Source organism: Neopsephotus bourkii, unplaced genomic scaffold (assembly GCF_033783945.1).
Source record: "Neopsephotus bourkii isolate Nb327-2 ecotype Australia unplaced genomic scaffold, CSIRO-AGI_Nbou_v1 NB_1807, whole genome shotgun sequence".
Lineage (NCBI taxonomy): Eukaryota > Metazoa > Chordata > Aves > Psittaciformes > Psittacidae > Neopsephotus > Neopsephotus bourkii.
The window spans coordinates 67,495-94,523 of NW_026902280.1; the positions used below are offsets into that span (position 1 = coordinate 67,495).

At 67.2% G+C, this 27,029-nt stretch overlaps 3 protein-coding genes and 1 non-coding gene across 10 annotated transcripts; 2 read left to right on the plus strand and 2 right to left on the minus strand.

Moving 5' to 3' along the window:
- Positions 1 to 919: 919 nt before the first annotated feature.
- Positions 920 to 17,340, plus strand: L1CAM (L1 cell adhesion molecule). 7 transcript variants are annotated; one of them, XM_061342625.1, is made up of 29 exons: positions 920 to 1,003; positions 3,413 to 3,519; positions 3,889 to 3,903; positions 4,049 to 4,154; positions 4,230 to 4,417; positions 5,369 to 5,491; positions 5,912 to 6,082; positions 6,472 to 6,583; positions 6,665 to 6,849; positions 7,490 to 7,621; positions 7,978 to 8,121; positions 8,788 to 8,899; positions 8,978 to 9,144; positions 9,377 to 9,536; positions 9,613 to 9,737; positions 9,985 to 10,086; positions 10,166 to 10,363; positions 10,607 to 10,677; positions 11,086 to 11,311; positions 11,422 to 11,540; positions 11,629 to 11,863; positions 12,780 to 12,902; positions 13,615 to 13,788; positions 14,370 to 14,492; positions 15,042 to 15,206; positions 15,401 to 15,532; positions 15,851 to 15,923; positions 16,108 to 16,119; positions 17,133 to 17,340. In XM_061342625.1, exons 1-29 carry the CDS (start codon positions 954 to 956, stop codon positions 17,332 to 17,334), a joined length of 3,852 nt encoding a protein of 1,283 aa, XP_061198609.1. In that variant the 5' UTR covers positions 920 to 953; the 3' UTR covers positions 17,335 to 17,340. The 7 variants fall into 7 exon arrangements, with proteins under 7 accessions (XP_061198609.1, XP_061198611.1, XP_061198610.1 ...); XM_061342627.1 differs by having other exon boundaries at positions 15,401 to 15,520; XM_061342631.1 differs by having other exon boundaries at positions 988 to 1,099.
- Positions 17,341 to 18,968: 1,628 nt separating this feature from the next.
- On the plus strand, positions 18,969 to 23,688 carry LOC133206543 (PDZ domain-containing protein 4-like). The gene is made up of 8 exons (XM_061342608.1): positions 18,969 to 19,224; positions 20,548 to 20,783; positions 21,106 to 21,181; positions 21,263 to 21,361; positions 21,519 to 21,581; positions 21,661 to 21,762; positions 22,170 to 22,268; positions 22,385 to 23,688. The coding sequence occupies exons 1-8, from the start codon at positions 19,165 to 19,167 to the stop codon at positions 23,549 to 23,551; spliced, it is 1,902 nt and encodes a 633-aa protein (XP_061198592.1). The 5' UTR covers positions 18,969 to 19,164; the 3' UTR covers positions 23,552 to 23,688.
- Positions 23,689 to 24,158: 470 nt separating this feature from the next.
- On the minus strand, positions 24,159 to 26,724 carry RPL10 (ribosomal protein L10). The gene is made up of 7 exons (XM_061342611.1): positions 26,669 to 26,724; positions 26,530 to 26,569; positions 26,372 to 26,430; positions 25,999 to 26,106; positions 25,778 to 25,916; positions 25,097 to 25,259; positions 24,159 to 24,330 (listed from the first exon to the last, which is right to left on the minus strand). The coding sequence occupies exons 2-7, from the start codon at positions 26,550 to 26,552 to the stop codon at positions 24,175 to 24,177; spliced, it is 648 nt and encodes a 215-aa protein (XP_061198595.1). The 5' UTR covers positions 26,553 to 26,569; positions 26,669 to 26,724; the 3' UTR covers positions 24,159 to 24,174.
- Positions 25,322 to 25,462, minus strand: LOC133206555 (small nucleolar RNA SNORA70). Its single transcript, XR_009723805.1, has one exon. It is a non-coding gene; the product is annotated as a small nucleolar RNA SNORA70 (small nucleolar RNA).
- Positions 26,725 to 27,029: the final 305 nt, after the last annotated feature.

Sequence of the window (27,029 nt, forward strand, 5' to 3'; positions counted from 1 at the left end):
GGGGTGGGGACCCATCGAGGTGGGGGTGTTCTCAGCATCAGAGAGGCCCCGTTGTGGAGGGGGCAATGTTGCTGTTATCCCCCCCAGAATGGGGGGTCTCGGGGTATCCCCCTGTGCTGAGCAATGTAAAGGGTTCGCTTCAGCTGCAGCCGCTTCCTCTTTGGCTTCGCATTGGGTTTTTAAGCAGAGTGAAGGCAGAGCAGGAGCAGCCGAGCTCCTGGGGCTGTGGAGCCCCCAGCAATGAGGGGCTCCTGCAGCCGGGCACGGGACACGGAGTGGCCGTGCCTGCTCGAGCCAGCCTGACAGCGAGCTGCGTGGGAAGGGCTCTAGACCCACGCGTGGGGTGAAGGCTGAATCGCTGCCGGCCCTGATCCCTTTGCTCTTAAGGACCCCCCCGGACAGGCACGGGATGAAGGCGGCAGCAGCCATCGGGAGGTGGGATTCGGCTTCCCCAGAGCCCATGACTACGGCAAAGGCTTGGCTTGGCTGCAAGGAGCTTTGGCTGCGCTCACAGGAGGCGCGCGCCCAGCATCGGTGACCAACCCGGGTCCTGGTTCCGTTCCACAGCCCCATGGTTCCTGTCCGGGGGGTCCCCGCTGCTGTTCCCCAATAAAGGTCTCCCTCCACCACCTCCTTCCTGTGTCTGTAATGGGGTCTGTGCCCCCCCACCGGCGCCTGCTGTCTGATGACATCACACCCGGCTCTAGACAGGGGTGATGTCATCAGTGACATAGTGTCTGACCTCACGGGGGGGGTCCCCCCATTGCACCCCTGTGTCCTCACGCGGGGGGGGTTCCCATCATTCCCTGGGTGTCACTGCCGGGAATGGGATGGGGGGCCCCCCCCCTTCACGTGGGGCACCCAAGGGTGCGCCCCACCCAACACGGGGCTGGCTCAGGGTGAGGCCGGGGGCGGGGCCAGGCGGGGCAGGGGGCGGGGCCTGCGGGCGGATTATGTCAGCCCCGCGGCAGCCGCAGCCCCGAGCTGGGAGCGGAGCGAGCAGGTACCGAGGGGGGGAGCGGTGGCAACGGGAACAGCGACCGGGGGCTGGCGGGGAGGGGGGCGCGGCTGCGGGAAGAGCCGCGGGGCCGGGGCTCAGGTAAGGGCGGATCTATCGGTGCTCCGTAGGGCTGGGCTGAGGTAAATGTGGGTCTATTGGGTGGCTATGGGGCTGGGCTGAGGTAAATGTGGGTCTATTGGGTGGCTATGGGGCTGGGCTGAGGTAAATGTGGGTCTATCGGTGCTCCGTAGGGCTGGACTGAGGTAAATGTGGGTCTATCGGTGCTCCGTAGGGCTGGGCTGAGGTAAATGTGGGTCTATCGGTGCTCCGTAGGGCTGGGCTGAGGTAAATGTGGGTCTATCGGTGCTCCGTAGGGCTGGGCTGAGGTAAATGTGGGTCTATCGGTGCTCCGTAGGGCTGGGCTGAGGTAAATGTGGATCTGTCGGTGCTCCGTAGGGCTGGGCTGAGGTAAATGTGGGTCTATCGGTGCTCCGTAGGGCTGGGCTGAGGTAAATGTGGATCTGTCGGTGCTCCGTAGGGCTGGGCTGAGGTAAATGTGGGTCTATTGGGTGTATAGGGGGCTTGGCTGAGGGAAGGGTGGATCCCTAAGGTCTGTATGAGGTTGGGCTGAGGTAAATGTGGTTCTATTGAATGTTTATGGGGCTGGGCTGAGGGAAGGGTGGATCTATCGGTGCTCCATAGGGCTGGGCTGAGGTAAATGTGGATCTGTTGATGCTCCATAGGGCTAGGCTGGGGTAAATGTGGGTCTGTTGATGCTCCATAGGGCTGAGGTAAATGTGGGTCTGTTGGGTGTATATGGGGCTGGACTGAGGTAAATGTGGGTCTGTTGGGTGTATATGGGGCTAGGCTGAGGTAAATGTGGGTCTGTTGGGTGTATATGGGGCTGGACTGAGGTAAATGTGGGTCTGTTGGGTGTATATGGGGCTAGGCTGAGGTAAATGTGGGTCTGTTGGGTGTATATGGGGCTGGACTGAGGTAAATGTGGGTCTGTTGGGTGTATATGGGGCTAGGCTGAGGTAAATGTGGGTCTGTTGGGTGTATATGGGGCTAGGCTGAGGTAAATGTGGGTCTGTTGGTGCTCCATAATGCTAGGGTAAATGTGGGTCTGTTGGGTGTATATGGGGCTAGGCTGAGGTAAATGTGGGTCTGTTGGTGGCTATGGGGCTGGGGTGAGGAAAATGTGATTTATAGTGTCTTCATGTGGCTGGGATTGAAACAAATACGGTCCTAGAGAGCATCTGTGGGGTCAGAACTGAGGCAAAAGCTGTTCTATAGGAATTCTATAGGGCCAGATGGAAATAAAGGTGGATCCATAGAGTGTCTGTGGGCCTGGGCTGGGGTACCTGTGGCTCTATCAGGTGTCTGTGGTGCTGGGCTGGGATACAGGTGGCTCTGTAGGGTATCTGTGGGGCTGGGTTGAGTACAGATGGGTCTATAGGGTGTTTATAGGGCTGGGCTGAAGCAATGGGTTGTGCATGAGGCCATGGGGTCCCTATAGGGCTGGACTGGGGGCTCTGTGGGATCCCTGTGGGGCTGAGTGGGCTCTATAAGGTCTCTGTGCAGTGTCAGTGGGGCTGGGTGGGCGCTGTGGGAGGTCCATAGGGTCTCTGCCATCTCCATGGGGCTGGGTGCACTTTATAGGGTCTCTGTGCCCTCCCTATGGGAGTAAGTGGGTGCTGTGGGGTCTCTATGGGGCTGGGTGCGCTCTATAGGGTGTCTGTGCCCTCCCTATAGGGGTGGGTGGGTGCTGTGGGGTCTCTATGGGGTCCCGGCCTGCATCCAACAGATGGGTGGGGCCGGCGGGGGGGGGAGCACACACTCGATGGAACCGCCCCTGTCCCGTCCCGTCCTCCCCTGGGGCGGTGTCCGGACACCGGGGGGGGGGTCCTGGGGGTATCCGGTTCCCCCCCCCGTGATTTCCCTACAGGTGCCGCCGCCCCTCCCCCCACCTGCAGGTCCCGAGGCCGCGGGGGGAGGGGCCGCTGGGGGGGGGGGGCCGGGGAAGGGGGGCCATCGCCCCCCCACCCCCCCCAAAGGAATTCGGGGTCAACAACGGCGCCTTGTTCCCGCCGGGGCCGCCCCCGTTTCCGCCCGGGGGGGGGGGGGCTGCTGGGAAGAGCCGGGCGGGGCGGCGCTGTCCGCGGTGCGGAGGCGAGAGTGGGGGGGCAGCAAAGAGGGGGGGTCCGGGGGGGGTCGTGCGGGTCCCGAGCCAAGGTGACAGGTTCCTCATCAGCCGTTGTCATGGAAACGGGCGCATCCGGGGGGGAGGGGGAGGGGAGGCAGTGGCCGCTACACAATGGAGATGGGGGGGTGGGCTCCTGGTGTTGCCCCCCCCATACACAAACACACACCCCCCGTATGTTCTGTCTTGTCGTGTGTCCCCCCACCCAGGCTGCCGCCCGCCCCGGCCATGGCGCTGCCCCGGGGCTTCAGCCTCATCCTGCTCCTGCTGCCGCTGCTGGGGGGGCCCGGAGCCGCCATCACCATCCCCCAGGAGTGTGAGTTGCGCGGGGGGGGCTGGCACGATGACCCCCCCCCCCCTTGCACGAGGACCCCTCCTTGCGCGCTCACCCCTTGGCATAAGGACCCCTCGCACGAGTGAACCCCGCGCCTTTGCACGAGGACCCCTCCTCGCACACTCGCCCCCTTCTTGAGCACGAGGACCCCCCCCTGCACGAGGACCCCCCCTGCACGAGGCCTGCCCGCACCTTTGCACGAGGACCCTTCCTTTGCACGCTCTTTGCCCCCCACCCCATCACAGCTGCTCACGAGGGCTCACAAGGGCCCTGCACGCCTGGAGGGGGGGGGTGCCCCCCCCGCTCACTGCTGTGTTTCTTCCCCCCCCCCCGCTCCCCCGGATGGTGCAGACGGGCAGCACGACTGTGAGTCCGGGGGGGGGTGGGGGGGGGTCTGGAGTCGCTGGTTGGGGGACCCGGGGGAGGCTCTCTGAGGTCCCCATGGGGTCCTTGCCTCTGCGGGGGGCCCCCATGGGGTGTCCCCACCACACTGACACCCCCCCCCCCGCAGTCCTGCAGCCCCCGGAGCTGACGGAGCAGCCCCCGGAGCAGCTCGTTGTGTTCCCCAGCGATGATGTGGTGCTCAAGTGCGCGGCCACCGGCAACCCCCCGGTCCAGTGAGTGTGGCTCCCCCCTCCCCATCGCCCCGCCGGTGCCCCCCGCGGCCCCCGGTAACGGAGCCGGGCCCGCAGGTACCGCTGGACGCGGGAGGACGAACCCTTCGTGCCCGAGGAGCACCCCGGGGTGTCGCTGGCGCCGGGCTCCGGGACGCTGCTCATCAACGCCAGCCTGGCCGGGCGCCTGCAGGGCCGGTACCGCTGCGCCGCCAGCAACGCGCTGGGCACGGCGCTGTCCACCGAGAGCCGCGTCATTGCTGAGAGTGAGAGCGGGGCCCGGCACCCACCGGGGCTGATCCCAGTGCCCCCAGCACCCACCCGAGCTCATCCCAGTGCCCCCAGCACCCACCGGGGCTCATCCCAGTGCCCCCAGCACACACATGAGCTCATCCCAGTGCCCCCAGCACCCACCGGGGCTCATCCCAGTGCCCCCAGCACACACCGGGGCTCATCCCAGTGCCCCCAGCACCCACCCGAGCTCATCCCAGTGCCCCCAGCACCCACCGGGGCTCATCCCAGTGCCCCCAGCACACACCGGGGCTCATCCCAGTGCCCCCAGCACCCACCCGAGCTCATCCCGCAGACCCCAGCACCCACTGGGGCTGATCCCAGTGCCCCCAGCACTCACCGGGGCTGATCCCACTGCCCCCAGCACCCACCCGAGCTCATCCCAGTGCCCCCAGCACCCACCGGGGCTGATCCCAGTGCCCCCTGCACCCACCCGAGCTCATCCCACTGCCCCCAGCACCCACCGGGGCTCATCCCAGTGCCCCCAGCACCCACTGGGGCTGATCCCAGTGCCCCCAGCACCCACCTGGGCTGATCCCACTGCCCCCAGCACCCACCGGGGCTGATCCCACTGCCCCCAACACCCACCGAGCTGATCCCAGTGCCCCCCAGCATCTAAACCTGCACCCAGTGACTCAAAACCTGCACTGAGGTCCCCAAAGACCCCCTCAATTCCCCATAATTGGCTCTGGGGTCCCCTAAATCTACCCAGGGTGCCCCAGAGCCTTGTGAGGGTCCCTTAAACCCTCCCAGAACCCCCTGAGGGTCCCAGTTCCCACTGGGTCAACATAAAGCTGCCTCATCTCCATTAACTCCCATGAGCGCTCACTGGGGGTCCCTGGTTTGGGGGGCACATGGGGTCTCTGGCTGGTTTTGGGGGGTCCCTGCCTGGTTTGGCCCCACCCCCAAGCCCTTGTGGTCCCCAGACACGCCACAGTGGCCCAAGGAGAAGGTGCTGCCAGTGGAGGTGGAGGAGGGGGACCCCGTGGTGCTGCCCTGTGACCCCCCCAAGAGCGCTGTGCCCCCCAAGATCTACTGGCTCAACAGCCGTGAGCAATGGGGCAGGGCTGGGGGGGGGGGCGGCTCATCCTTCACCCCTTATCCCCTCACCACACTACACCTGTATACTGCCCCTATGCACCCCATTGAACCCACTGAACCCCATGGGACCCCCCTCCACCCCATTACCCCCTCACTCATCCCCATCAGACCCTCTTATCACCCTGTACCCCCTTAACCCCTTGGCACCCCCACTACACACCACTGCACCACCCAACCTCATGGGACCCCCCTGCATCCTTTAACCCTTCTGTCACCCCATAGCACCCCACATCCCCCCTTGGGTCCTGATGCCTCTTTACCCCCTCATCACACTCCATCACATCCCAATGCTCTACTGCACCCCACACCCCATTGTCCCGGTTCTCCCCCGGTGTTGGGGCCCCCCCTGACCCCCGCTGTCCCCACAGGCATCGTGCACATCGCGCAGGACGCGCGGGTCAGCATGGGCCAGGACGGGTTCCTGTACTTCGCCAACGCGCTCGTGGGGGACAGTCACCCCGACTACATCTGCCACGCGCACTACCTGGGCCCCCGCACCATCATCCAGAAGGAGCCCCTCGACCTCCGCGTCGCCCCCAGTACGTGAGGGGGGGCCCAGAGACCCCAAAGACCCTTTACCCCCCCTCCAAGTCTCCACCTTCACCCCCACCCCCAAAACCCCACTGCAGCCCTGCAGCATCCACACAATTGCCCTGTGTTTTCCCACACACACTTTGGGATCGATCCCCAACACCCCTGCTTTGGGGTCCCCCCAAAAGGCCTCTGGGGGGGAGTCCTTGTGAGTATGGGGGGTCTCTTGGTGAATGGGGGACCCTTGGGATGAGTCTTGGGGCTCATGATGGGGGGCTCTAAGTGTATAGAGGATGCCTGCAGCATAGGGGGGTCATTAGGAGTACGGGAGAGCACTAAGGCCTTGGGGAGGGGTCTCTGGGACCACCCTCCGCACTAACCCCTTTCCCCCCCTCAGGTAACATGGTGCAGTTCCGCCGCCCCCGGCTTGTGGTGCCGCGGGACCCGCAGCCGTCCCACATCGCCCTGCGGGGGGGGACGCTGGTGCTGGAGTGCATTGCGGAGGGGCTGTGAGTCTGGGAGGGGGTTTGGGGGTGTCGGGGGATGCTGAGGGGGGGTCTCTGTCCCGTCTCTGACGCGGGGACCCCCAGCCCCACGCCCTCGGTGCGGTGGCAGCGGCTGAACGGGCCCCTCCCGCTGGGCCGGGTCTCGCTGGAGAACTTCAACAAGACCCTGCGGCTGCGGGACGTGGAGGAGGCGGACGACGGCGAGTACGAGTGCGTGGCCGAGAACAGCCAGGGCCAGGCGCGGCGCAGCCACCTCGTCACCGTGGAGGGTACGGGGGGCGCTGGGAAGCAAGCAGAGAGACTGGGAGCTGGTGGGAGTCACTGCGGGGTGTGCTGGGGGTAATGGGGGCCACCAGCATGGGAACTGGGGGCACTGGGGGGTGTGCTGGGGGTAATGGGGGCAACCAGCATGGGAACTGGGGGCCACTGGGGGGTGTGCTGGGGGTAAAGGGGGCCACCAGCGTGGGAACGGGGGGCACTGGGGGGTGTGCTGGGGGTAATGGGGGCCACCAGCATGGGAACTGGGGGCACTGGGGGGTGTGCTGGGGGTAATGGGGGCCACCAGCATGGGAACGGGGGGCACTGGGGGGTGTGCTGGGGGTAATGGGGGCCACCAGCGTGGGAACTGGGGGCACTGGGGGGTGTGCTGGGGGTAATGGGGGCCACCAGCGTGAGAACGGGGGCCACTGGGGGGTGTGCTGGGGGTAATGGGGGACACCAGCATGGGAACTGGGGTCACTGGGAGGCACTGGGGGGTTGTGTGTGGGTAATGTGGGACACCAGCATGGGAACTGGGGGCACTGGGAGGCACTGGGAGGTTGTGTGTGGGTAATGGGGGACACCAGCATGGGCACTGGGAGGCACTGGGGGGTGTGTGTGGGCTCCTGACGTCCCCCTTCGCCCCCGCAGCGGCCCCGTACTGGGTGCGGCGGCCGCAGAGCGGCGTGTTCGGGCCGGGGGAGGCGGCGCGGTTGGACTGCGCCGTTCAGGGCAAGCCCCGGCCCCTCCTCTCCTGGCGCATCAACGGCGTCCCCATTGACGGTACGGGAACGGGACTGGGGGCTCCTGGGGGGGTCGGGGTCCTTCTGGGGCTCTCTGGGAGGGGTTAATGTGCAGGGGGTGGCGGGGGGGGTCCCCAGGGAGGCAGTGAGGGGGTCCTTAAAGAATACAGGGTGTCCCCGGGGATGGGTAGCTGCATAGAGGGGGAGGTTGTGCGGGGGTCCCCATCATCAGGGAGGTGGGGGGCGGTCCTTGAGCAATGTGGGGGGATCCCTGGCGGTGGTGGGGTCCCTGGGAGGTAGCGGGGTATGGGGGGGGTGTCCCAGGGGTGTTGGGGGGTCCCAGGGGCTGTATGGGGGTCCCGGGACCCTGTGGAGTTCCTCACTGCACCGTTGCAGAGGTGCCGGGCTCTGCTCGCCGCGTGGTGCGGGAGGGGGCGCTGGTGCTGTCGCGACTGGAGCCCAACGACACGATGGTGGCCCAGTGCGAGGCCCACAACAGCCACGGCCGCCTCTTGGCCAACGCCTTTGTCTACGTCGTGGGTGCGTGAGGGGTGTTTTGGGGGGGTGTAGTGACATGGGGGGGTGTCCCGGCCACCGAAACCCTCCACAGCCCTCCCCCAGCCAGGGGGTTCCCCCGGGTACCCCCATCCCTGCAGCAACAGGCTGGCCCTGGAAGCTGTGGCCATGGCAACGGCATCCCCCTCCACTGCATCCTCCCTGGCACTGGTCCCTGTGGTGATGGCGTTGCCTTGACAACCACATCCCTGTGTGATGGTGTTCCCCGGCCACAGATGGGGGTCCCCCAGCAACCAATCCCCTCCCTGCCCCAGCAACCACATCCCCACCCCAGCAACCATCTCCATGGCAACCGTGTCCCCCCTAGCAACCACCCCCCATGACACCCTTCGCTGGTACCCCTTAGCAGTCAGCCCCATGGTGACTGTCGTTCCCCCCAACCATTACCATAGCAACGGGTCCCTCACCTGGCCGTCACCATGGCAACACAGCCTGGAGATGGTTGCTATGGCAACCTGCCTCATCAATCACTGCTCCTATGGCAACCCTGCAGTGGTGGACCCCTCTAGGGGGTACCTGTTGCTATGGTGATGGATGGGGCTGCCTTGAAGCTGTGGGAGGTCTGGGGGGCGATTTGGGGGTCTGGGGGGGTCCCACTTCCGCATTCCCATCCCTGCCTCCCCCTCCCAGAGCTGCCGGTGAAGATCCTGACAGCGGATGAGACCCCATACGCGGTGGTGGAGAACCGGACTGTGTTCCTGCACTGCCGAACCTTCGGGGCCCCTGCACCCACCGTGGAGTGGTGAGACCCCCCCCGACACCCCCAAACCCCCTCCAGACCCCCCTAAAGCCCCCCCTCAACGCTTTTCCCCCACCTAAGGCTGACACCAGGGCTGGAGCCAGCGCTGCAGGATGACCGGGCCTTTGTGTTCACCAATGGGACCCTGCGCCTGGGCCCGGTGCTGCTGGGGGATGCCGGTACCTTCACCTGCAGGGCCCACAATGCCCACAGCAACGACAGTGTCAGCGCCCACCTCGATGTTAGAGGTACCCGCACCCCTCCGGGACCCCCAAATCCTTCCTGGGTTCCACCAGGGGATGCTCAGACCCCTGAGCCCCTTTAGGCCCCCCAAATCTTTTCCATGGTCCCCCAGCACCAGCCAGGTCTCTTCTGGGATCCCCAAGAGCCTCATAGGCACCCCAGACCATACCTGGGGCCTCCAAGAGTCTCATAGACACCCCAACCCCTTCCCTGTTAACCCTTTCCCTCCCATGTCAGTGGCGACACGCATCGAGGTCCCCCCCCAGAGCGTGACGGCAAAGAAGGGGCAGACGGTGACGTTCCGGTGCGGTGCCAGCTTCGACCCGGGGCTGTCACCGCGGGGGCTCACGTGGTACCGGGATGGGCAGCGCCTCCAGGACACAGCCGATAGCGACAAGTGAGGACACGGGGGGGGGGCTTGGGGGTCTCTGAGGGGGGGTCCCCAATGGTGGCTGATGGGGGCGGCCCCGCAGGTACGTGCTGAGTGGGGACACGCTGACAGTGACCACGGTGGATTACGTGGACCAGGGCACATTCCGGTGCCGCGCCTGGACCCAGCTGGATGCGGTTGAGGCCGAGGCACAGCTCCGGGTTGTGGGTGAGAAGCACCTGCACCGGGGGGGGCCCCCAAAACTCCATAAACTGCAAAACCCCAAAAACCTCCCATTTTGCCCATGGTGCAACCCTGGTCCTACCCATGGTATCCCCCGGTTCTGCCCATGGTACCCTCCACACCCTGCCCCTGGTACCCCCCCAGTTCTGCCCCTGGAACCCCTCCGTTCTGCCCATGGTCCTGACGTGATTCTGCCCCAGTCCCCCCCCCAGTAACCCCAGTTCCCCCCTAGGCCGGCCGGGCCCCGTGCGGGACCTGCAGGTACTGGAGGTTGATGAGCGCCAGGTCCGGCTGAGCTGGACCCCGGGGGATGACAACAACAGCCCCATAGAGAGTAAGAGGGGGTTCCTGGGGGGTCCGGGATGGTTTTGGGGGGCTCAGGAGCCCCCCTGAACCTCCCGTGCCCCCCCCAGAGTTCGTGGTGGAGGAGAAGGAGGAGCTGTTCGGTGCCCGGCGCTTCGCGGAGCGAGTGACGGTGCCGGGGGGGCAGCCCTGGGCCCAGCTCACGCTCTCCCCCTATGGCCAGTACCGCTTCCGTGTGCTGGCTGCCAATGCCTACGGGCGGGGGGAGCCCAGTGCCCCCAGTGAGCCCATCACCACCCCCCCCGCGGGTGAGTGACCCCCCCTCCCAGTACCCCAGCCCCCCCCACGGGTGGGTGACCCCCAAACCTCTTTCCCCCCCCAACATTCCTGGGGTGCAGGAGCCCCCCAAAGGGACCCCAACCCCCCCAGGGGCACCCCAGACCTGTCCCTGTACCTCTATACCATCCCCAGTGGGTATTGACCACCCAAAGTGGGTGGGTGGGAGGGAAGGAAAGGGGTTTTGGGGGTCTCTGAGCTTCCCCCCCCCCCAGCCCCTGAGCGCAACCCCGGGGGGGTGAAAGGTGAAGGGAATGAGACCAGCAACATGATCATCACTTGGCAGGTACCGGGGGGGGGGTGAGGGTTTTGGGGTCCCAGTGGGGTTTTGGGGAGTCTGGGGCAGGTTTGGGAGGGTCTGGGGCTCCCATTGGTTTTGCGGCAGGTTTGGGGGGGGCTAGTGGGATTTGGGGGGGTTGCGCATTGGTTGTGGCAGGTTTGGGGGGGGTCTGGGGCAGGTTTGGGGGGGTCTGGGGCAGATTTTGGGGGGCTCCCATTGGTTTTGAGGCAGGTTTGGGGGGGGCTAGTGGGATTTGGGGGGGTTGCGCATTGGTTGTGGCAGGTTTGGGGAATCTGGGGCAGGTTTGGGAGTGCGGGCGGGGTGTTTGGGGGTATTTGGGGTGCAGGGGGTATTGGGGCGGAGGGGGGTTGGGGGTGTTTGGGGTGCGGGGGGGCGCTGAGGCCCTGCTCGCAGCCGCTGGCGCCGGGGGACTGGAACGCGGCGGAGGTGCGGTACCGGGTGCAGTGGCGGCCCCGGGAGCCGGAGCGGGGCCGGTGGCACGAGGAGACGGTGCCGGGCCCCCCCGTGGTGGTCGCGGGCACCCCCACGTTCAGCCCCTACGAGATCCGGGTGCAGGCGCTCAACGACTTCGGGAAGGGCCCCGAGCCCGCCGTTACCATCGGCTACTCGGGGGAGGACCGTGAGTGGGGGCCCCTCCACACCCCATGGTCCCCCATTGGGACCCCCCTGTGGCGATAGCCCCTATGGGGGGGTGCTAGTGGATGTGTTTGTGACTGCTCCCCCCCCCAGTGCCGTTGGTGTACCCCGAAAACGTGGGGGTCGAGATCCTGAACAGCACCAGCGTGAGGGTGCGCTGGACCCTGCCGGGCCCCCTCCACGACCTGCGCGGCCACCTCCGCGGCTTCCGGGTGAGGGGGTGCTGGGGCTCAGTTTGGGGGTGCTGGGGGTGCGCTGGGGGGGTCCCCATTACCTGATGTCTGTGCCCCCCCCCCGTAGGTGCTGTACTGGCACGAGGGCTGGGTGGGGGAGCGCGCTCGGCGCCAGGCCCCCCCCGCGCCCCCCGGAGCCGCCTCCCCCCCGCCGCGGGTGCTGGCGGTGCCCGGTGAGGCCCGCGGGGTGGTGCTGGGGGGGCTGCGGCCCTGGAGCCGGTACCGGCTGCGGGTCCTGGTGTTCAACGGCCGCGGTGACGGCCCCCCCAGCGACGAGATCCACTTCGACACCCCCGAGGGCGGTGAGAGCCCCCCCCCGTGCCCGGAGCTGCCCCATGGGACACCCCCCCCCCGCAAAGTGCCGATGAGAGGCCCCAAGTGCATCCCCGGGACCCCAAATCCCCCCTTGGGGCCCCTAAGTCCATTCTGGAGCCCCCCAACCCTGCCTGGGGACCCCTATATAGTCCAGGGGACCCTTTATCCTGGGGAGCCCCAACCCTCCCTGGGGACCCCCAAATACCCCAGGGGACCCCTAACTCCATCCTGGGACCCCTCAACCCTGCCTGGGGACCCCCAAATACCCCAGGGGACCCCTAACTCCATCCTGGGACCCCTCAACCCTGCCTGGGGACCCCCAAATACCCCAGGGGACCCCTAACTGCATCCTGGGACCCCTCAACCCTGCCTGGGGACCCCCAAATACCCCAGGGGACCCCTAACTGCATCCTGGGACCCCTCAACCCTGCCTGGGGACCCCCAAATACCCCAGGGGACCCCTAACTGCATCCTGGGACCCCTCAACCCTGCCTGGGGACCCCCAAATACCCCAGGGGACCCCTAACTGCATCCTGGGACCCCTCAACCCTGCCTGGGGACCCCCAAATACCCCAGGGGACCCCTAACTGCATCCTGGGACCCCTCAACCCTGCCTGGGGACCCCCAAATACCCCAGGGGACCCCTAACTGCATCCTGGGACCCCTCAACCCTGCCTGGGGACCCCCAAATACCCCAGGGGACCCCTAACTGCATCCTGGGACCCCTCAACCCTGCCTGGGGACCCCCAAATACCCCAGGGGACCCCTAACTCCATCCTGGGACCCCTCAGCCCCGTCTGGGGACCCCCAGAGCCCCCTCTCCCCATCTGGGCTCCCCGCTGTCCCAGGGCTCTTCCACTCTCCCCGCCGCGGGGGGGGGTCCCTGACGCTGCCGCCCCCCAGTGCCGGGCCCCCCCGAGGAGCTGCACGTGGAGCGCCTCAACGAGACCACCCTCGCCCTGGAGTGGAAGCGGCCGCGGCACCCGAACGGCGTCTTAACGGGGTTCCGGCTGCAGTACCGGCCCGGTGCGCTGGGGGCGCTGCGGGGCATTGGGAGCGCCCGCTGGGACTGGGCTCTGGGAGCAATGGGATGGGGATTAGGGAGACTGGGAGCGCTGGGATGCGGATCTGGGAGCACTGGGAGCACTGGGATGGGGATCTGAGAGCACTGGGATGGGGATCTGGGAGCACTGGGAGCACTGGGATGGGGATCTGGGAGCACTGGGATGCGGATCTGGGAGCACTGGGAGCACTGGGATGTGGATCTGGGAGCACTGGGATGCAGATCTGGGAGCACTGGGAGCACTGGGATGGGGATCTGGGAGCACTGGGATGCGGATCTGGGAGCACTGGGATGTGGATCTGGGAGCACTGGGATGCGATCTGGGAGCACTGGGATCACTGGGATGTGGATCTGGGAGCACTGGGATGCGGATCTGGGAGCACTGGGAGCACTGGGATGGGGATCTGGGAGCACTGGGATGCGGATCTGGGAGCACTGGGATGTGGATCTGGGAGCACTGGGATGCGGATCTGGGAGCACTGGGAGCACTGGGATGGGGATCTGGGAGCACTGGGATGCGGATCTGGGAGCACTGGGATGTGGATCTGGGAGCACTGGGAGCACTGGGATGCGGATCTGGGAGCACTGGGAGCACTGGGATGCGGATCTGGGAGCAGCGGGGGTCCCGGGAGCGGATCCCGTCTCCGGTGTGCGCTGACTCCGTCCCGCCCGTAGAGAACCACTCCGAGGAGGAGCCGCCGGAGGAGCTCTCGTTCCCCGCCGGGACCCTCAACGCGACCCTGGGGCGGCTCCAGCCCCACGCCCGGTACCGCCTGGCCCTGCGCGCCCTGAGCCGGGTCGGGCCCGGCCCCCCCGTGCTGCGCATCGGCAGCCTCCGCCCCGAGCCCGGTGCGTGCCCCGGTACCGCGGGAGGGGGGGACCGGGGTGTTCCGGTACCGCGGGAAGGGGGGGACCGGGGTGTCCGGTACCGCGGGAAGGGGGGGACCGGGGTGTCCGGTACCGCGGGGGGGGGACCGGGGTGTCCGGTACCGGGAGGGGGGACCGGCGTGTCCGGTACCGCGGGAGGGGGGACCGGGGTGTCCGGTACCGCGGGAGGGGGGGACCGGCGTGTCCGGTACCGCGGGAGGGGGGGACCGGGGTGTCCGGTACCGCGGGAAGGGGGGGACCGGGGTGTCCGGTACCGCGGGGGGGGGCTCGAAACAGGCTTGAAACCACGGCGGGCTCCATGAGACCCCAGAACCACCATGGAGGGGCCGGGAAATGCCCCCTTGAGACCCCCCCCATGACCCCCCCAATAAACTCCAATGGATTCCATCACCCACCCGTCCCCCCTCAATGGACCCCAAAGAGCTCCATCTCCCCCCATGACCATCCTGTGGAGAGCCCAGAATGCCAAGGCAGGGGTGATATTGGGGGGGGGGGCTCTGTTCCTGGGGACACCCCCACCATTTGAACCCCCCCCTCTGCAGTGCTGCCGGTGCTGGGGAGCGTGGTGGTGGGAGAGGTGGGCGAGGACTTCACGGTGCTGCACTGGACCCTCGCCCACCCCCAGGCTGACATCGAGTTCAAGGTCCAGTACATGAGCAAAACCAGTAAGAGAGCCCCACTGGGATGGGGGGGGGTGGTGAGGGGGTAGAAATGGGGTTTGGGGTGGCCCCTGTGGTGCTTGGGGGACTGCCTGTAAGTAACAAGAGGAAGGGGGGGGGTCCATTGGGTGATGGGGAAAGAGGTGGGATGTGGGCACTGGGGGTGCCCATGGGTACGTTATGGGGGGGTCCATGGGTACGTTATGGGGGGTGCCCATGGGTACGTTATGGGGGGGTGCCCATGGGTACGTTATGGGGGGGTGCCCATGGGTACGTTATGGGGGGGTGCCTATGGGTACGTTATGGGGGGGGGGTCCATGGGTACGTTATGGGGGGGTCCATGGGTACGTTATGGGGGGGGTCCATGGGTACGTTATGGGGGGGTGCCCATGGGTACGTTATGGGGGGTACCCATGGGTACGTTATGGGGGGGTCCATGGGTACGTTATGGGGGGGTGCCCATGGGTACGTTATGGGGGGGTGCCCATGGGTACGTTATGGGGGGGTGCCCATGGGTACGTTATGGGGGGGTCTCACTGAGCCCGCCCCCCCCAGCGGAGGGGTCCTGGCACGACTCCGGCTCCGTCAACTCCTCGCTGGGTCTGTTCCGGCTGCGGGACCTGAGCCCGGGCACCTCCTACCGGGTGCAGTTCGTGGGGCGGAACCACTCGGGGCACCACATCCCCTTCTGGGAGAGCGAGGTGCAGACCAACGGCACCCGTGAGTGACCCCCCCGCACCCCCAAAGTGCTGCGGGAGGGAGGGAGGGGGACCCTGAACCCCCCTGTGCCTGCCTTGAAAGGGCGTTTTCCTGCCCCAGACCCCCCTTTCCCCCCCCAACCCCACCTTTTCCCCTGGAGCATCCCTCGAGGTGCTCGTGGGGGGGTCCCCAAACCCCTTTCTCACCCCCCCCAGTGCTGCCCCGTCCCGCGAGCGGCTTCGCCACCGAGGGCTGGTTCATCGGCTTCGTGAGCGCCGTGGTGCTGCTGCTGCTGCTGCTCCTCATCCTCTGCTTCATCAAGCGCAGCAAGGGGGGCAAGTATTCGGGTGAGCCCAGAGCCCCCCCGGGGTCCCCTGGACCCCCCCCGACCCCCCCCGGGCCCCCCCTGGGCCCTCAGCACCCGGGTACAGGCCTTGAGGCAATTGTGCGGTCCTTGGGGTTATGGGGGGGCACCAAGTGATGGGGGGGACTCAGGCGACGGGGGGGGGTCTTCAGGAGATGGAGGTGTCTTTGGGGGGGGGATGGCTGCTCCTTGGGGGGTGTATGGGGTCCCCACAGCTGCAGGGAGCGGGGGGGGTCCCCACAGCATTTAGGGGTGACAACTCTGAGGGTGCTGCCCCCCCAACCGTGCTGTGCCCCCCCAGTGAAGGACAAGGAGGACACGCAGGCAGACTCGGAGGCCCGGCCCATGAAGGATGAGACCTTTGGGGAGTACAGGTGGGTGGGAGGCTAATGGGGGGGTATTTAATGGGGGGGGTATTTAATGCTTCTGGGCACCTCTTGCTTCCCCTTCATTAATTGCCCCCCCTAATTGCTCGCCCCCTCGTTAATTAATTGCCCCCCCCAATGCTTTTGCCCCCGGCTGCTCTGTCTCTCCCCGCTGCCACGGGGGCTCATGCAGGTCCTTGGAGAGGTAAGGGGGGGTCACAGCACCCCTGGGAGTGCTGTGGGGACACCTTTTGTGAGGGGGGTCCTGATGTGTGTGTACCCCCCCATAGCATCCATCTGCATGCCCCAGTGCCCACAGCATGGGGGGGGGGCAATGGGGTGGTGGTGATGGAATGGGGTGCCAATGGGGGTGCTAATGGGTATCAGTGAGTGCCAATGGAGTGTCAGTGGGTATCACCGGGTACCAGTGGGTGTCACTGGGTATCGATGGGGTGTCAATGGGGTATCAATGGGTATCACTGGGTGTCAGTGGGGTATCACTAGGTATCAATGAGTCCCAATTGGTGCCAGTGGGTATCAATGGATGTCACTGGGTGTCAATGGGGTACCAATGGGTGTCGCTGGGTACCAATGGGTATCACTGGGTACCAATGGGTGTCTCTGGGTACCAATGGGTGTCACTGGGTACCAATGGGTGTCTGTGGGTATCAGTGGGCACCAGTGGGTATCAGTGGGTGTCACTGGGTACCAATGGGTGTCTGTGGGTATCACTGGGTACCAATGGGTACCAACGGGTGCCTGTGGGTATCAGTGGGTACCAGTGGGTGTCTGTGGGTACCAACGGGTGCCTGTGGGTGTCACTGGGTACCAATGGGTGCCAGTGGGTGCCTGTGGGTATCAGTGGGTACCAGTGGGTGCCTGTGGGTATCACTGGGTACCAATGGGTACCAACGGGTGCCTGTGGGTATCAGTGGGTCCCAGTGGGTGTCTGTGGGTACCAATGGGTGCCTGTGGGTATCAGTGGGTCCCAGTGGGTGTCACTGGGTACCAATGGGTACCAATGGGTGTCTGTGGGTATCAGTGGGTACCAGTGGGTGTCTGTGGGTACCAATGGGTACCAACGGGTGTCTGTGGGTATCAGTGGGTCCCAGTGGGTGCCTGTGGGTACCAATGGGTGCCTGTGGGTATCAGTGGGTATCAGTGGGTCCCAGTGGGTGTCTGTGGGTACCAACGGGTGCGTGTGGGTGCCGCGGGCAGTGACGGCGAGGAGAAGGCGTCGCAGAGCTCGGGGCGGTCGCTGGGCGCGGCGGGCGCGGCGCTGGGCAGCGATGACAGCCTGGCGGGCTACGGCGGCAGCGCGGACGTGCAGTTCAACGAGGACGGCTCCTTCATCGGGCAGTACAGCGGCACCCGCGGCTCCGGGCCCGCCAGCCCCGGCGCCACCGCGCCCCTCGACTAGGGGGGACCCCGCCATCGGGACCCCTTAATGGCGCTGGGGAGCACCCATTGCACTGGGGACCCCCTAATGGCATCGGGGGAGCACCCATTGCACTGGGGACCCCCTAATGGCATTGGGGGAGCACCCATTGCACTGGGGACCCCCTAATGGCATCGGGGGAGCACCCATTGCACTGGGAACCCCACCCCTTGCACTGCGGGAGCCCCCCCATGACACTGGGGGGGTTCCCATGGTGCTGGGGACCCCACAGCATTGAGGGAGCCCCCAGAGCATCATGGGAGCCCCTTCATGGCATTGGGGACTCCCCCCTCAGCTCTGGTAACCCCCCAGAGTCCCCTCTTGCAAAGGGACCCCCCAAAGCCAAAGGGGACCCCAACCCCCTCCTCAATCCCCATTAAGGGCCCCCCCACCCCCATCCACTGCCAAAGGGGGGGATCCCGCAGTGCCACCCCCTGTGCAACGGGGGGTTGGGGGGGGCAGAGCACCCCAAAAGCGCCTCACTGGGGGGGGCGGGGACCCCCGCTGGATGTTGCCAAACCCCAAGGCCCCCCCGCGGCCGGGGATCTCTTTAGACCAAATTGGGGGGGGGTGGTTTTACCCCCCATATTCCAGCCCCACCCCCCCTATAACCCTTCAGGGCCCTCGGGGTTTGGGGGGTCCCCGACGACCCCCCCATCTCTGAATGCATCTCACGGCGCGGCCTTGGCATCACCCCGCGGCCCCCCTCCCGGCCCCCAAACACCCCCGCACCCCAAATCCCCCCCTGCGCTGGTGTGTAGCTGCGTTAGCCCCCCCCCGCCCAACCCCCCCAAGGAAAAGAAGTGGAAACGGCCCCAAAACGTCCCCAAACGGCCCCAAGCGGCCGGAAGCAGCCGCCGATCCCTGCGTACCCCGCTCCTACCCCCCCCCCCCCAGACCCGGCGCGACGCGAAACGGGCGGAAAACGGGAACAAACGGTGAAATAAAGGAGGAACCTGGGAGAATGAGGCTGGGGGCGATGGGGGGGCTATAGGGGCTGGGGGGGGCTATAGGGGCTGGGGGGGTCTATAGGGTGCCTATAGGGGCTGGGGGGGGGTCTATAGGGGCTGGGGGGGGCTATAGGGGCTGGGGGGGGTGTCTATAGGGTACCTATAGGGGCTGGGGGGGGCTGTCTATAGGGGGCTGGGGGGAGTGTGATGCTCCGGGGGAGGGGTACACAATTATAGTGGGTCGGAGTCAGGTCTATAGGGGGCTGTGGAGGTTTGGGGGCCTCTAGGGGATTGGGAGGGGGCTATAGGGGATCTATGGAGAGCGTATGGAGGGGCAGGGGGGTATAGAGGAATGTGGAGGGGCTGTCAGGGGTGGACATGGGGGACTATAGGGAACCTATAGGGGATCTACAGGGGATCTATGGAGAGCTTATGGAGGGGCCATAGGGGGGGTATAGGGGAATGTGGAGGGGCTGTCAGGGACATGGGGGACTATAGGGAATCTATAGGGGATCTATGGAGAGCGTACGGAGGGGCCATAGGGGGGTGTAGGGGTGCCCACGGGGGGCTATGGAGGGGGCGTGGCCTGTCGGAGGGGGCGTGGCCAGCCCCGCGGCCCCTCCTGCCGCCATCGCCGCGGAGCCGCCACCCGCCGCCGCCGGCGGAACCGGCGCGAACCGGCCCGAACCGGAACCGGAACCGGCGCGGCCCCGCCGGACCCTCCCGCCGCGATGGGGGCCGGGGGGGCCCGGGGGGGCCGCTGCTGCCGCCGCCCCCCCCCGCAGCGCGGCGGGGCCCGGGGCTGAGCATCGCGGGGCCGCGGGTTCGAGACCGGGCGCGGCGGGGCTGGGCTGGGCCCGCCATGGGCTGCAACATGTGCGTGGTGCAGAAACCGGAGGAGCAGCACCGGGTGATGCTGCAGGTACCGGCGGGACCGGGACAGCCCGGGCCGGGGGAACGGGGCTACGGGGGCTACAGGTAACGGGGGCTGTAGATAACGGGGGCTGTAGATAACAGGAGCTATAGGTAACGGGGGCTATAGATAACGGGGGCTGTAGATAACGGGGGCTGTAGGTAACAGGGGCTGTAGGTAACGGGGGCTATAGGTTATAGGGGGCGGGGGGCTATAGGGGGTGGGGGGCTATAGATAACGGAGACTATAGATAACGGGGGCTATAGGGGGTGGGGGGCTGTGGGGAACGGGGGCAGTGGGGAACGGGGGCTATAGATAACGGGGGCTATAGATAAGAGGAGCTATAGGTAACGGGGGCTATAGATAACGGGGGCTATAGGTAACGGGGGCTATAGATAACGGGGGCTATAGGTAACGGGGGCTATAGATAACGGGGGCTATAGGTAACGGGGGCTATAGATAATGGGGGCTATAGGGGGTGTGGGGCTATAGATAACGGGGGCTATAGGGGGTGGGGGGCTATAGATAACGGGGCTATAGGGCCAGGTAATGGCGCTCTAGGGTGAGGGTACAGGTAACGGTGGGTCTAGGGACAGATGATAGAGCCGTAGGGGTGTGGGGACGGGTGGTGAGAGTCATAGGGGCGGACAGGTAAGGGGTGTGGAGGGACACATATAGGAGCTGTGGGGTGGGTAAGGGGGCTATGGGGTGTGGGGGGGGTCTGTATGGACAAATAATGGGGGCTGCAGGGGTGGGGGACGGGGCACAGCTGGAGCCATAGGGACAGATCGTGGTGCTATAGGGGCTGTGGGGATGGGTGACGAGGGGTATAGGGACAGGCAGTGGGGTCCATGGGGGAGCTCAGTGCGGTCTATGGGGCAGGGGGCTGGGCTGTGGGGCCGGGGGGGGATCCTGCCACACCCATGGGGGGTCTCTACCCCATCCTCTGGCCCCGCCCACCTCCCTCCGGTTTCCATGGCAACCGTTGCGGGCAAGAAGCAGACAATGGAGGGGGGGGCGGCAGCCTGGGGGGGGGAGGAGGGAGGGAGGGGCGGGGTGGGGCCTCCATGACGGGGGTTTGGGGGCTCCATGGGGGGTTTGGGGCTCCATGGGGGGGTTTGGGGGCTCCATGGGGGGGTTTGGGGCTCCATGGGGGGGTTTGGGGCTCCATGGGGGAGTTGGGGGGCTCCATGGGGGGGTTTGGGGCTCCATGGGGGAGTTGGGGGGCTCCATGGGGGGGTTTGGGGCTCCAGGGGGAGTTGGGGGCTCCATGGGGGGTTTGGGGGCTCCATGGGCGGTGCCTGCGCCCTGACCCCCCCGCGCCCCCCCCAGGTGAGCGGGAGGGAGGGGCCGCGGCGGGAGCCGGCCCGGGGGGGCCCGCGGGGGGTGAAGGAGCCGCTGGTCCTGCACGTGCTGCGCCGCAGCCCCCGGGGCCGCCCCCCCCCCGCTGCAGGGGCCGCCCCCTGGGGGGGGCCGGGGCCTCCCCCCCCCCTCCCGCCCCCAGGCCCCAGCGCGGGGCTGGTGGACAGCGGGACCCAGACGGACATCAGCTTCGGGGGGGCCGAGCCGTGAGTGACCCCCCCATGGGGACCCCCCCCAGACCCCTCTGTGATCCCCCCCGGCACCCATCTATGGGGTACCTCACCCATAGGGCCCCCCTGGGCCTTCCCAACCCATTGGGTTCCCCATAGATGCTTCCCCCCCCCATAGACCCCCTCCGCAGGCCCCTTGGGGACCTCCATGGAACGCCCCCCCCCACTCTTTGGTACCCCCAAGCATCCCCCTCTCCCTTATCCACATCCTTTACCTCCCCCAATGTCCCTTAGAGCCCTTTAGACCCCCCCCCAAAGAGACCCTTTGGGATCCCCCCAACCCTTCTCCCCCCCCCAGCCCCCCACTGCCCCATGACTATTTCGACCCCACGGACCTGGGGGACCCCGAGCGCCCGGAGGAGCTGGAGTACGAGGTGAGCCCCGGCCCTGGGGCTGGGTCTGCTCTGGGGGGGGCTCTGGGACATTGGGGACCCCCCCATCCATGGTGCCCGCAGGAGGTGGAGCTGTACAAGAGCAGCCACCGGGACAAGCTGGGCCTCACCGTCTGCTACCGCACGGACGGCGAGGAGGACGCCGGCATCTACGTGGGGGAGGTATTCGGGGGGGTCCCCATTGTGCCTAATGGGGGGGGCTGGAGTACCCCCATAGGGGAGGAGCCTCATGGGGTCATTGGGTCAATGGGGCTGGAGGGGGAGGGCGTGGGAGGGGCACTGAGGGTGCTGACCCCCCCATTTGTGTACCCCCCCAAAGGTGAACCCCAACAGCATCGCGGCCAAGGACGGGCGCATCCGCGAGGGCGACCGCATCATCCAGGTGGGGTTTGGGAGGGGGGCAGCACCCATTGGGGTGCATGGGGGGGCATTGCCCCATTGATCGCTATGAACCCCCCCAGATCAATGGGGTGGAGGTGCAGGACCGGGAGGAGGCTGTGGCCTTCCTGACCCAGGAGCAGCAAACGAACATCTCCCTCCTGCTGGCCCGGCCCGAGAGCCAGGTATGGCCCGGGGGGGGCATGGGGGGTATAGGGGGGGCTATCAGGGGGTCTATAGGGGGGCCTGCAGGGGGGGGGTCTATGGGGAGTCTGTGGGGGGGGTCTATGGGGGAGTCTCTAGGGGGTCTTTAGGATGTCTATGGGGGGCCTATTGGGAGTCTAGGATATCTATAGGGGGTCTGTAGGGGGATCTATGGGGAGTCTGTAGGATGTCTATAGGGGGTCTATGGGGGGGGTTTTTAGGATCTCTATACGGGGTCTATGGGGAGTCTATAGGGTGTCTGTAGAGGTCTTTAGGATGTCTATGGGGGGGGTCTATAGGGGGTCTATGGGGGGTCTTTAGGAAGCCTATAAGGGGGTCCATGGGGAGCCTGTAGGGTGTCTGTGGGGGTGCTGAGCCCGTCCCGCAGCGCTGGAAGGACAGCGACCGCGAGGATTTCCTCGATGACTTCGGCTCCGATGAGGACGGGGACGCGCGGCAGCGCCGGGCCTGGAGCCCCCCGGGGCAGGTACCGGGGCTGGGGGGGAGCTCGGGGAGGGGGGGCCCCGTGGAACCGGGGGGGTCAGCGGGGGGGGGGCAATGGGGGGGGTCCGGTGCTACCGGTGACCTCCCCCCTCCCCGCAGCCCCCCAGCCCCGCCACCCCCTGCGCGCGGGGGGCGGAGCCGGACAGCGGCGTGGGGCGCACGGACGAGAGCACCCGGAACGAGGAGAGCTCCGAGCACGACCCGAGGGGGGAGGAGGGCGACGGGACCCCCCCGCGCGCGGCCCCGCGGCGCCCGCCCCCGGCCCGGCCGGGCCCTGGAACCGGAACCGGAACTGGAGCCGGGGGCAGCCCCCGGGGCCGCGCCGGGCCCGCGGGAAGACCCGGCCCTGGCTCCGGATCGGGGCTGAGCCCCGGGGCAAGGCCCGGCTCCGGATCGAGCTCGGGGTCGGGCGGAAGAACCGGAGCTGGATCCGGGCCTTGCCCCGCGGTAGCGCCCGGCGCCAGAGCCGGGTCCGCGCCAAGACCCGGCGCGGGCTGCGCGGCGCCGCTCGGAGCGGGGCTGTCCCCGGGGCCCGCAGCGGCTCCGCTGGTCCCGGCCGAGCTCCGGCGCTACCGGCAGCTGCGGGGTCGGCGAGGGGGAGCGGCGGGGCCCGGGGGCGGCGGAGCGGAGCTGGCGCTGCTCGGGGAGGAGCTGCGGCTCCTGGAGCTGCGGTGCCGGCAGCTGCTGCGGGCGCAGGCGGCGGAGCGGGTGCGGGAGCGCGGCCTCGCCGACATCTCGGAGGCGCCGGAGCGGGACAGCACCAGCGCCTACAACACGGGCGAGAGCTGCCGGAGCTCCCCCCCGCCGCGCGGCTGGGCGGTGCCGGCACCCGGAACCGGAACCGGGGCTGGGGGGGCCCGCGGCGGGGGCCCGCGGGGGAAGCGGCCGGGCCGGGATCGGCTCCTCAAGGCCCGCGCCATCAAGATCCTGGAGGAGCGCGGCGGCTCCACCACGGACGACGACGCCCGCAGCGAGCTCAAGACCGGGCGCTACTGGAGCCGCGAGCAGCGCAAGCAGCACCTGGCGCGGGCGCGGGAGCAGCGGCGGCGGCGGGAGCTGCTCCTGCAGGCCCGGGCCGAGCCCCCGGCAGCGGCACCGGGAGCGGGGGCTCCGGAGCCGCCCCCCCCGGCCGGGGCCGCCCGGCGCGGGCCCCGCAAGCGGAGCCGCCGCATCCTCGATAACTGGGTCACGATCCAGGAGATGCTGGCGCGGGGCGAGGGCGGGCGCGGGGGGGGCAGCCCCCTCCTCTCGGTCACCACCGTGTAACGGGGACCCCCCCCTCATTGTGCTGCGGGGGAGCCCCCGCAGCTCTCGGTGCTACAGCGGGAAACCGCCTCCCCCAACCCCCTCCCCTCATTCGATGGGGGCCTCCCCTAAGCACAATGGGGGCCGAGCGCCCCTCCCCCCTCATCATCGTCTGTGAATGTGAAGTTTTGGGTTTTTATAGTTTTTTTTATAGCCCCCCCGCGGTGACCTCCCCTCCCCCCCTTCTCTTCCTCCCCCAAACCTGAGGTGCCCTTCCCCCACCCCTGTGTCCTGCCCCACCCCCACCCTGTGTACAGCCCGTGGGGGGGAGGGGCCGCGTTGGGAATAAAGCAAAGCCTCATTTTTACTCATTTCACCCCAATTGTGCAGCCTCATCTATTTGGGGGGGGGGGGGGGCAAACCCCTCCCCCACCTACCCTCCCCCCAAAAACGGAGCAATGCAGTGGGGGAAGAGCTCCACAGACCTTTATTTGTGCCAGGACCCCCCAAAACCAACACGGGGTTCCCCAAGTCCTCCCACCCACCAGAGGGCGCTCTGGGAGGCAGGGACCTGCACCCCCCTGCCTGTAAGCGCGCCCCCTGGCGGTGGAGGTCCCGCAGCGGGGTTCTGGGGGTGCCGGGGTTCAGGCCGCGTGCAGCGCCCGCCAGCGGTCCAGGGGGCCCCGGCACGGGACGTACTTGACCCCGCAGCCGTCGGGGATGAGGCGCTTCTGAGCCACCATCTCCTCGAAGGCGTCGGCGTTGAACTTGGTGAAGCCCCACTTCTTGGAGATGTGGATCTGGGGGGGGGGGGCAGGGACGGGGTCAGGGGCACCCCGGAACCCCCCCAGCAGCACCCTGGTGTGAGGGGCACCCCGGAACCCCCCAGCAGCACCCTGGTGTCAGGGGCACCCCGGAACCCCCCAGCAGCACCCTGGTGTCAGGGGCACCCCGGAACCCCCCCTTCACCCCATGAGATGTGCCCCAAGCTCCCCCCACATTACTCATTTGGGGGGCACAAGGATCCCCCCTTCTCGTGTGTGAGCCCATCCACTGGGAGCACTGGGTGGAGTCATGGGACACCATGGGACAACCTATGGGGGACATGGTATGGGGGACAGCCCGTGGGGGACAAGCTATGGGGGACATGCTATAGGGGACAACCTATGGGGGATGTCCTATGGAGGACATCCTATGGGGGACAGGCTATGGGGGACAGGCTATGGGGGACAGCCTATGGGGGACAGGCTATGGGGGACAGGCTATGGGGGACAGCCCATGGGGGACAAGCTATGGGGGACAGGCTATGGGGGACAGCCCGTGGGGGACAAGCTATGGGGGACATCCTATGGGGGACAAGCTATGGGGGACATGCTATAGGGGACAACCTATGGGGGATGTCCTATGGAGGACATCCTATAGGGGACATGCTATGGGGGACAGGCTATGGGGGACAGCCTATGGGGGCCAGGCTATGGGGGACAGCCTATGGGGGACACCCCCCCGGCCCCCCGAGTCTCCCTGAAGAGCAGCTCCTGGGGTGACACCGAGCCCCCCCCCCGGTACCTTCTGGCGCCCGGGGAACTTGAACTTGGCTCTGCGCAGGGCCTCCACCACGTGCTCCTTGTTCTGGGCCTTGGTGCGGATGGACATGATGACCTGGCCGATGTGCACCCGCGCCACCGTCCCCTGCGGCTTCCCGAAGGCGCCGCGCATCCCGGTCTGCAGCCTGGGGGGTACGGGGGGGTGAGGGGGGGGCGCCCCACACCCAGCCCTAGGGAGGGGGGGAAGGGCTGTGCCCCCGGCCCCTTGGAGCACCCCACTGAGGGGGGGCAGTGGGGCGCCCTACACAGCCGGGGGAATGCTGTGTGCAGCCATTGCACACCGGGACCCCACTGAGGGGGGGGCCACGGCCGGCTTAATTAGCTGCGGGGGGGGGAGCAGGAGGACCCCGGGGGCACCCCCATAGGGAAACAGGAGCACCCCATATTCCAACCCAGCCAATGGGGTTTGCATCCCGAAGTCCAACCCGCACCCAAGAATCCACCCCGGAAGTGAGGACAGCCCCCCCTTCAGAACCCCCCCTATGTCCTGGTAGGGCCCTGACCCCACAAACACCCCAAAACCGGGGGCAGAACGGGGGGGGATCGATCTAGGGGGGTGCACTGAGCTCCCCATGGGATGGAGGCACCAGAGCACATCCTGCCTGCCCCCACCCCGGTTGTGGTTTGGGGGGGTCACCCTGACCTGTCGGCCCCCGCGCACGAGAGCATCTTGTTGATGCGGATGACGTGGAAGGGGTGCAGGCGCACCCGGATGTGGAACCCGTCCTTCCCGCAGCTCTTCACCATGTACTTGTTGGCGCAGATGCGGGCGGCCTCCAGCGCTGGGGGGGCACAAACACCATGCGGGGGTCACCCTGTGCCGCAGGCTCACCCCATAGAGCCCCCCCCGTGCCCCACACGCACCTTCGGAGCTGAGCTGCTCGTACTCATCCGACACCATGTGCCCACACAGCGGGAACTCGTCCACCTTCGCCTTCTTGCGGCCCAGGTCGAAGATGCGAATCTTGGGGTCTGTGGAGGGGAAATGGGGGGGGAATCAATGGGGAGAGGATCAATAGGGAAGGATCAGTGGGGAGGAATCAATGGGGAGAGGATCAATAGGGAAGGATCAGTGGGGAGGGGATCAGTGGGGAGGGGATCAATGGGGAGGAATCAATGGGGAGGAGATCAATAGGGAAGGATCAATGGGGAGGGGATCAGTGGGGAGGGATCAATGGGGGGATCAAGGCGCGCCCCCCATGAGGGTTTTTGGGGGGGCGGGATGTTGGGGACTCACCGGGAACCCCCCGGCAGAAGCGGGACTTGGGGTACGGTTTGTTCTTGCAGTACCTGTAACTGGGGGGGGGATGGGGGGTGATTAATGGGGGGACCCCAAACCACCCTCCCCCCCCGCAATGACGTCAGCACCCCCCGCGCTGGCGTCACGCGCCTCACCATCGCGCCGGGCGGCGGCCCATGGCGGCGGCTCCGGGACCTGCGGGAGAGAACGGGGGGGATGAGGGGGGAGGGGGGGCCGGGAACCCCCCCGTGGGCCCCTGTGGCCCCCCCGCGCCCGGCGCGTTCCGCTCCGCACCTCGCCCAGCTCCAAAGAGAGGGCGGTGGCGCCTGCGCACGGCTTTTATAGTGTCCCCGCCCTCTGCTTCCGGTCACGCCCCCCGAGGCACGAAACTTCCGGCGGCGCTCTGGGCGGCGCTGGAGGACTCGCTCGGTGCCGGGGGGAGGACCGGGAGAGGTGGGGAGGGCTATAGGGGGCTACAGGAGGCTATAGGGGGCTACAGGAGGCTATAGGGTGCTGTATGTAGGTATATAGGGTGTTATAGAGGGGTGGGAGGACCTCCGGCGCCGTTCACCGACCATAGAGGCGGTGGCGCCGCTCTAGCGCGCTTGTCCACCATAGAACGGCAGGAGCCAATCAGAGCGCGGCCCTTGAGCGA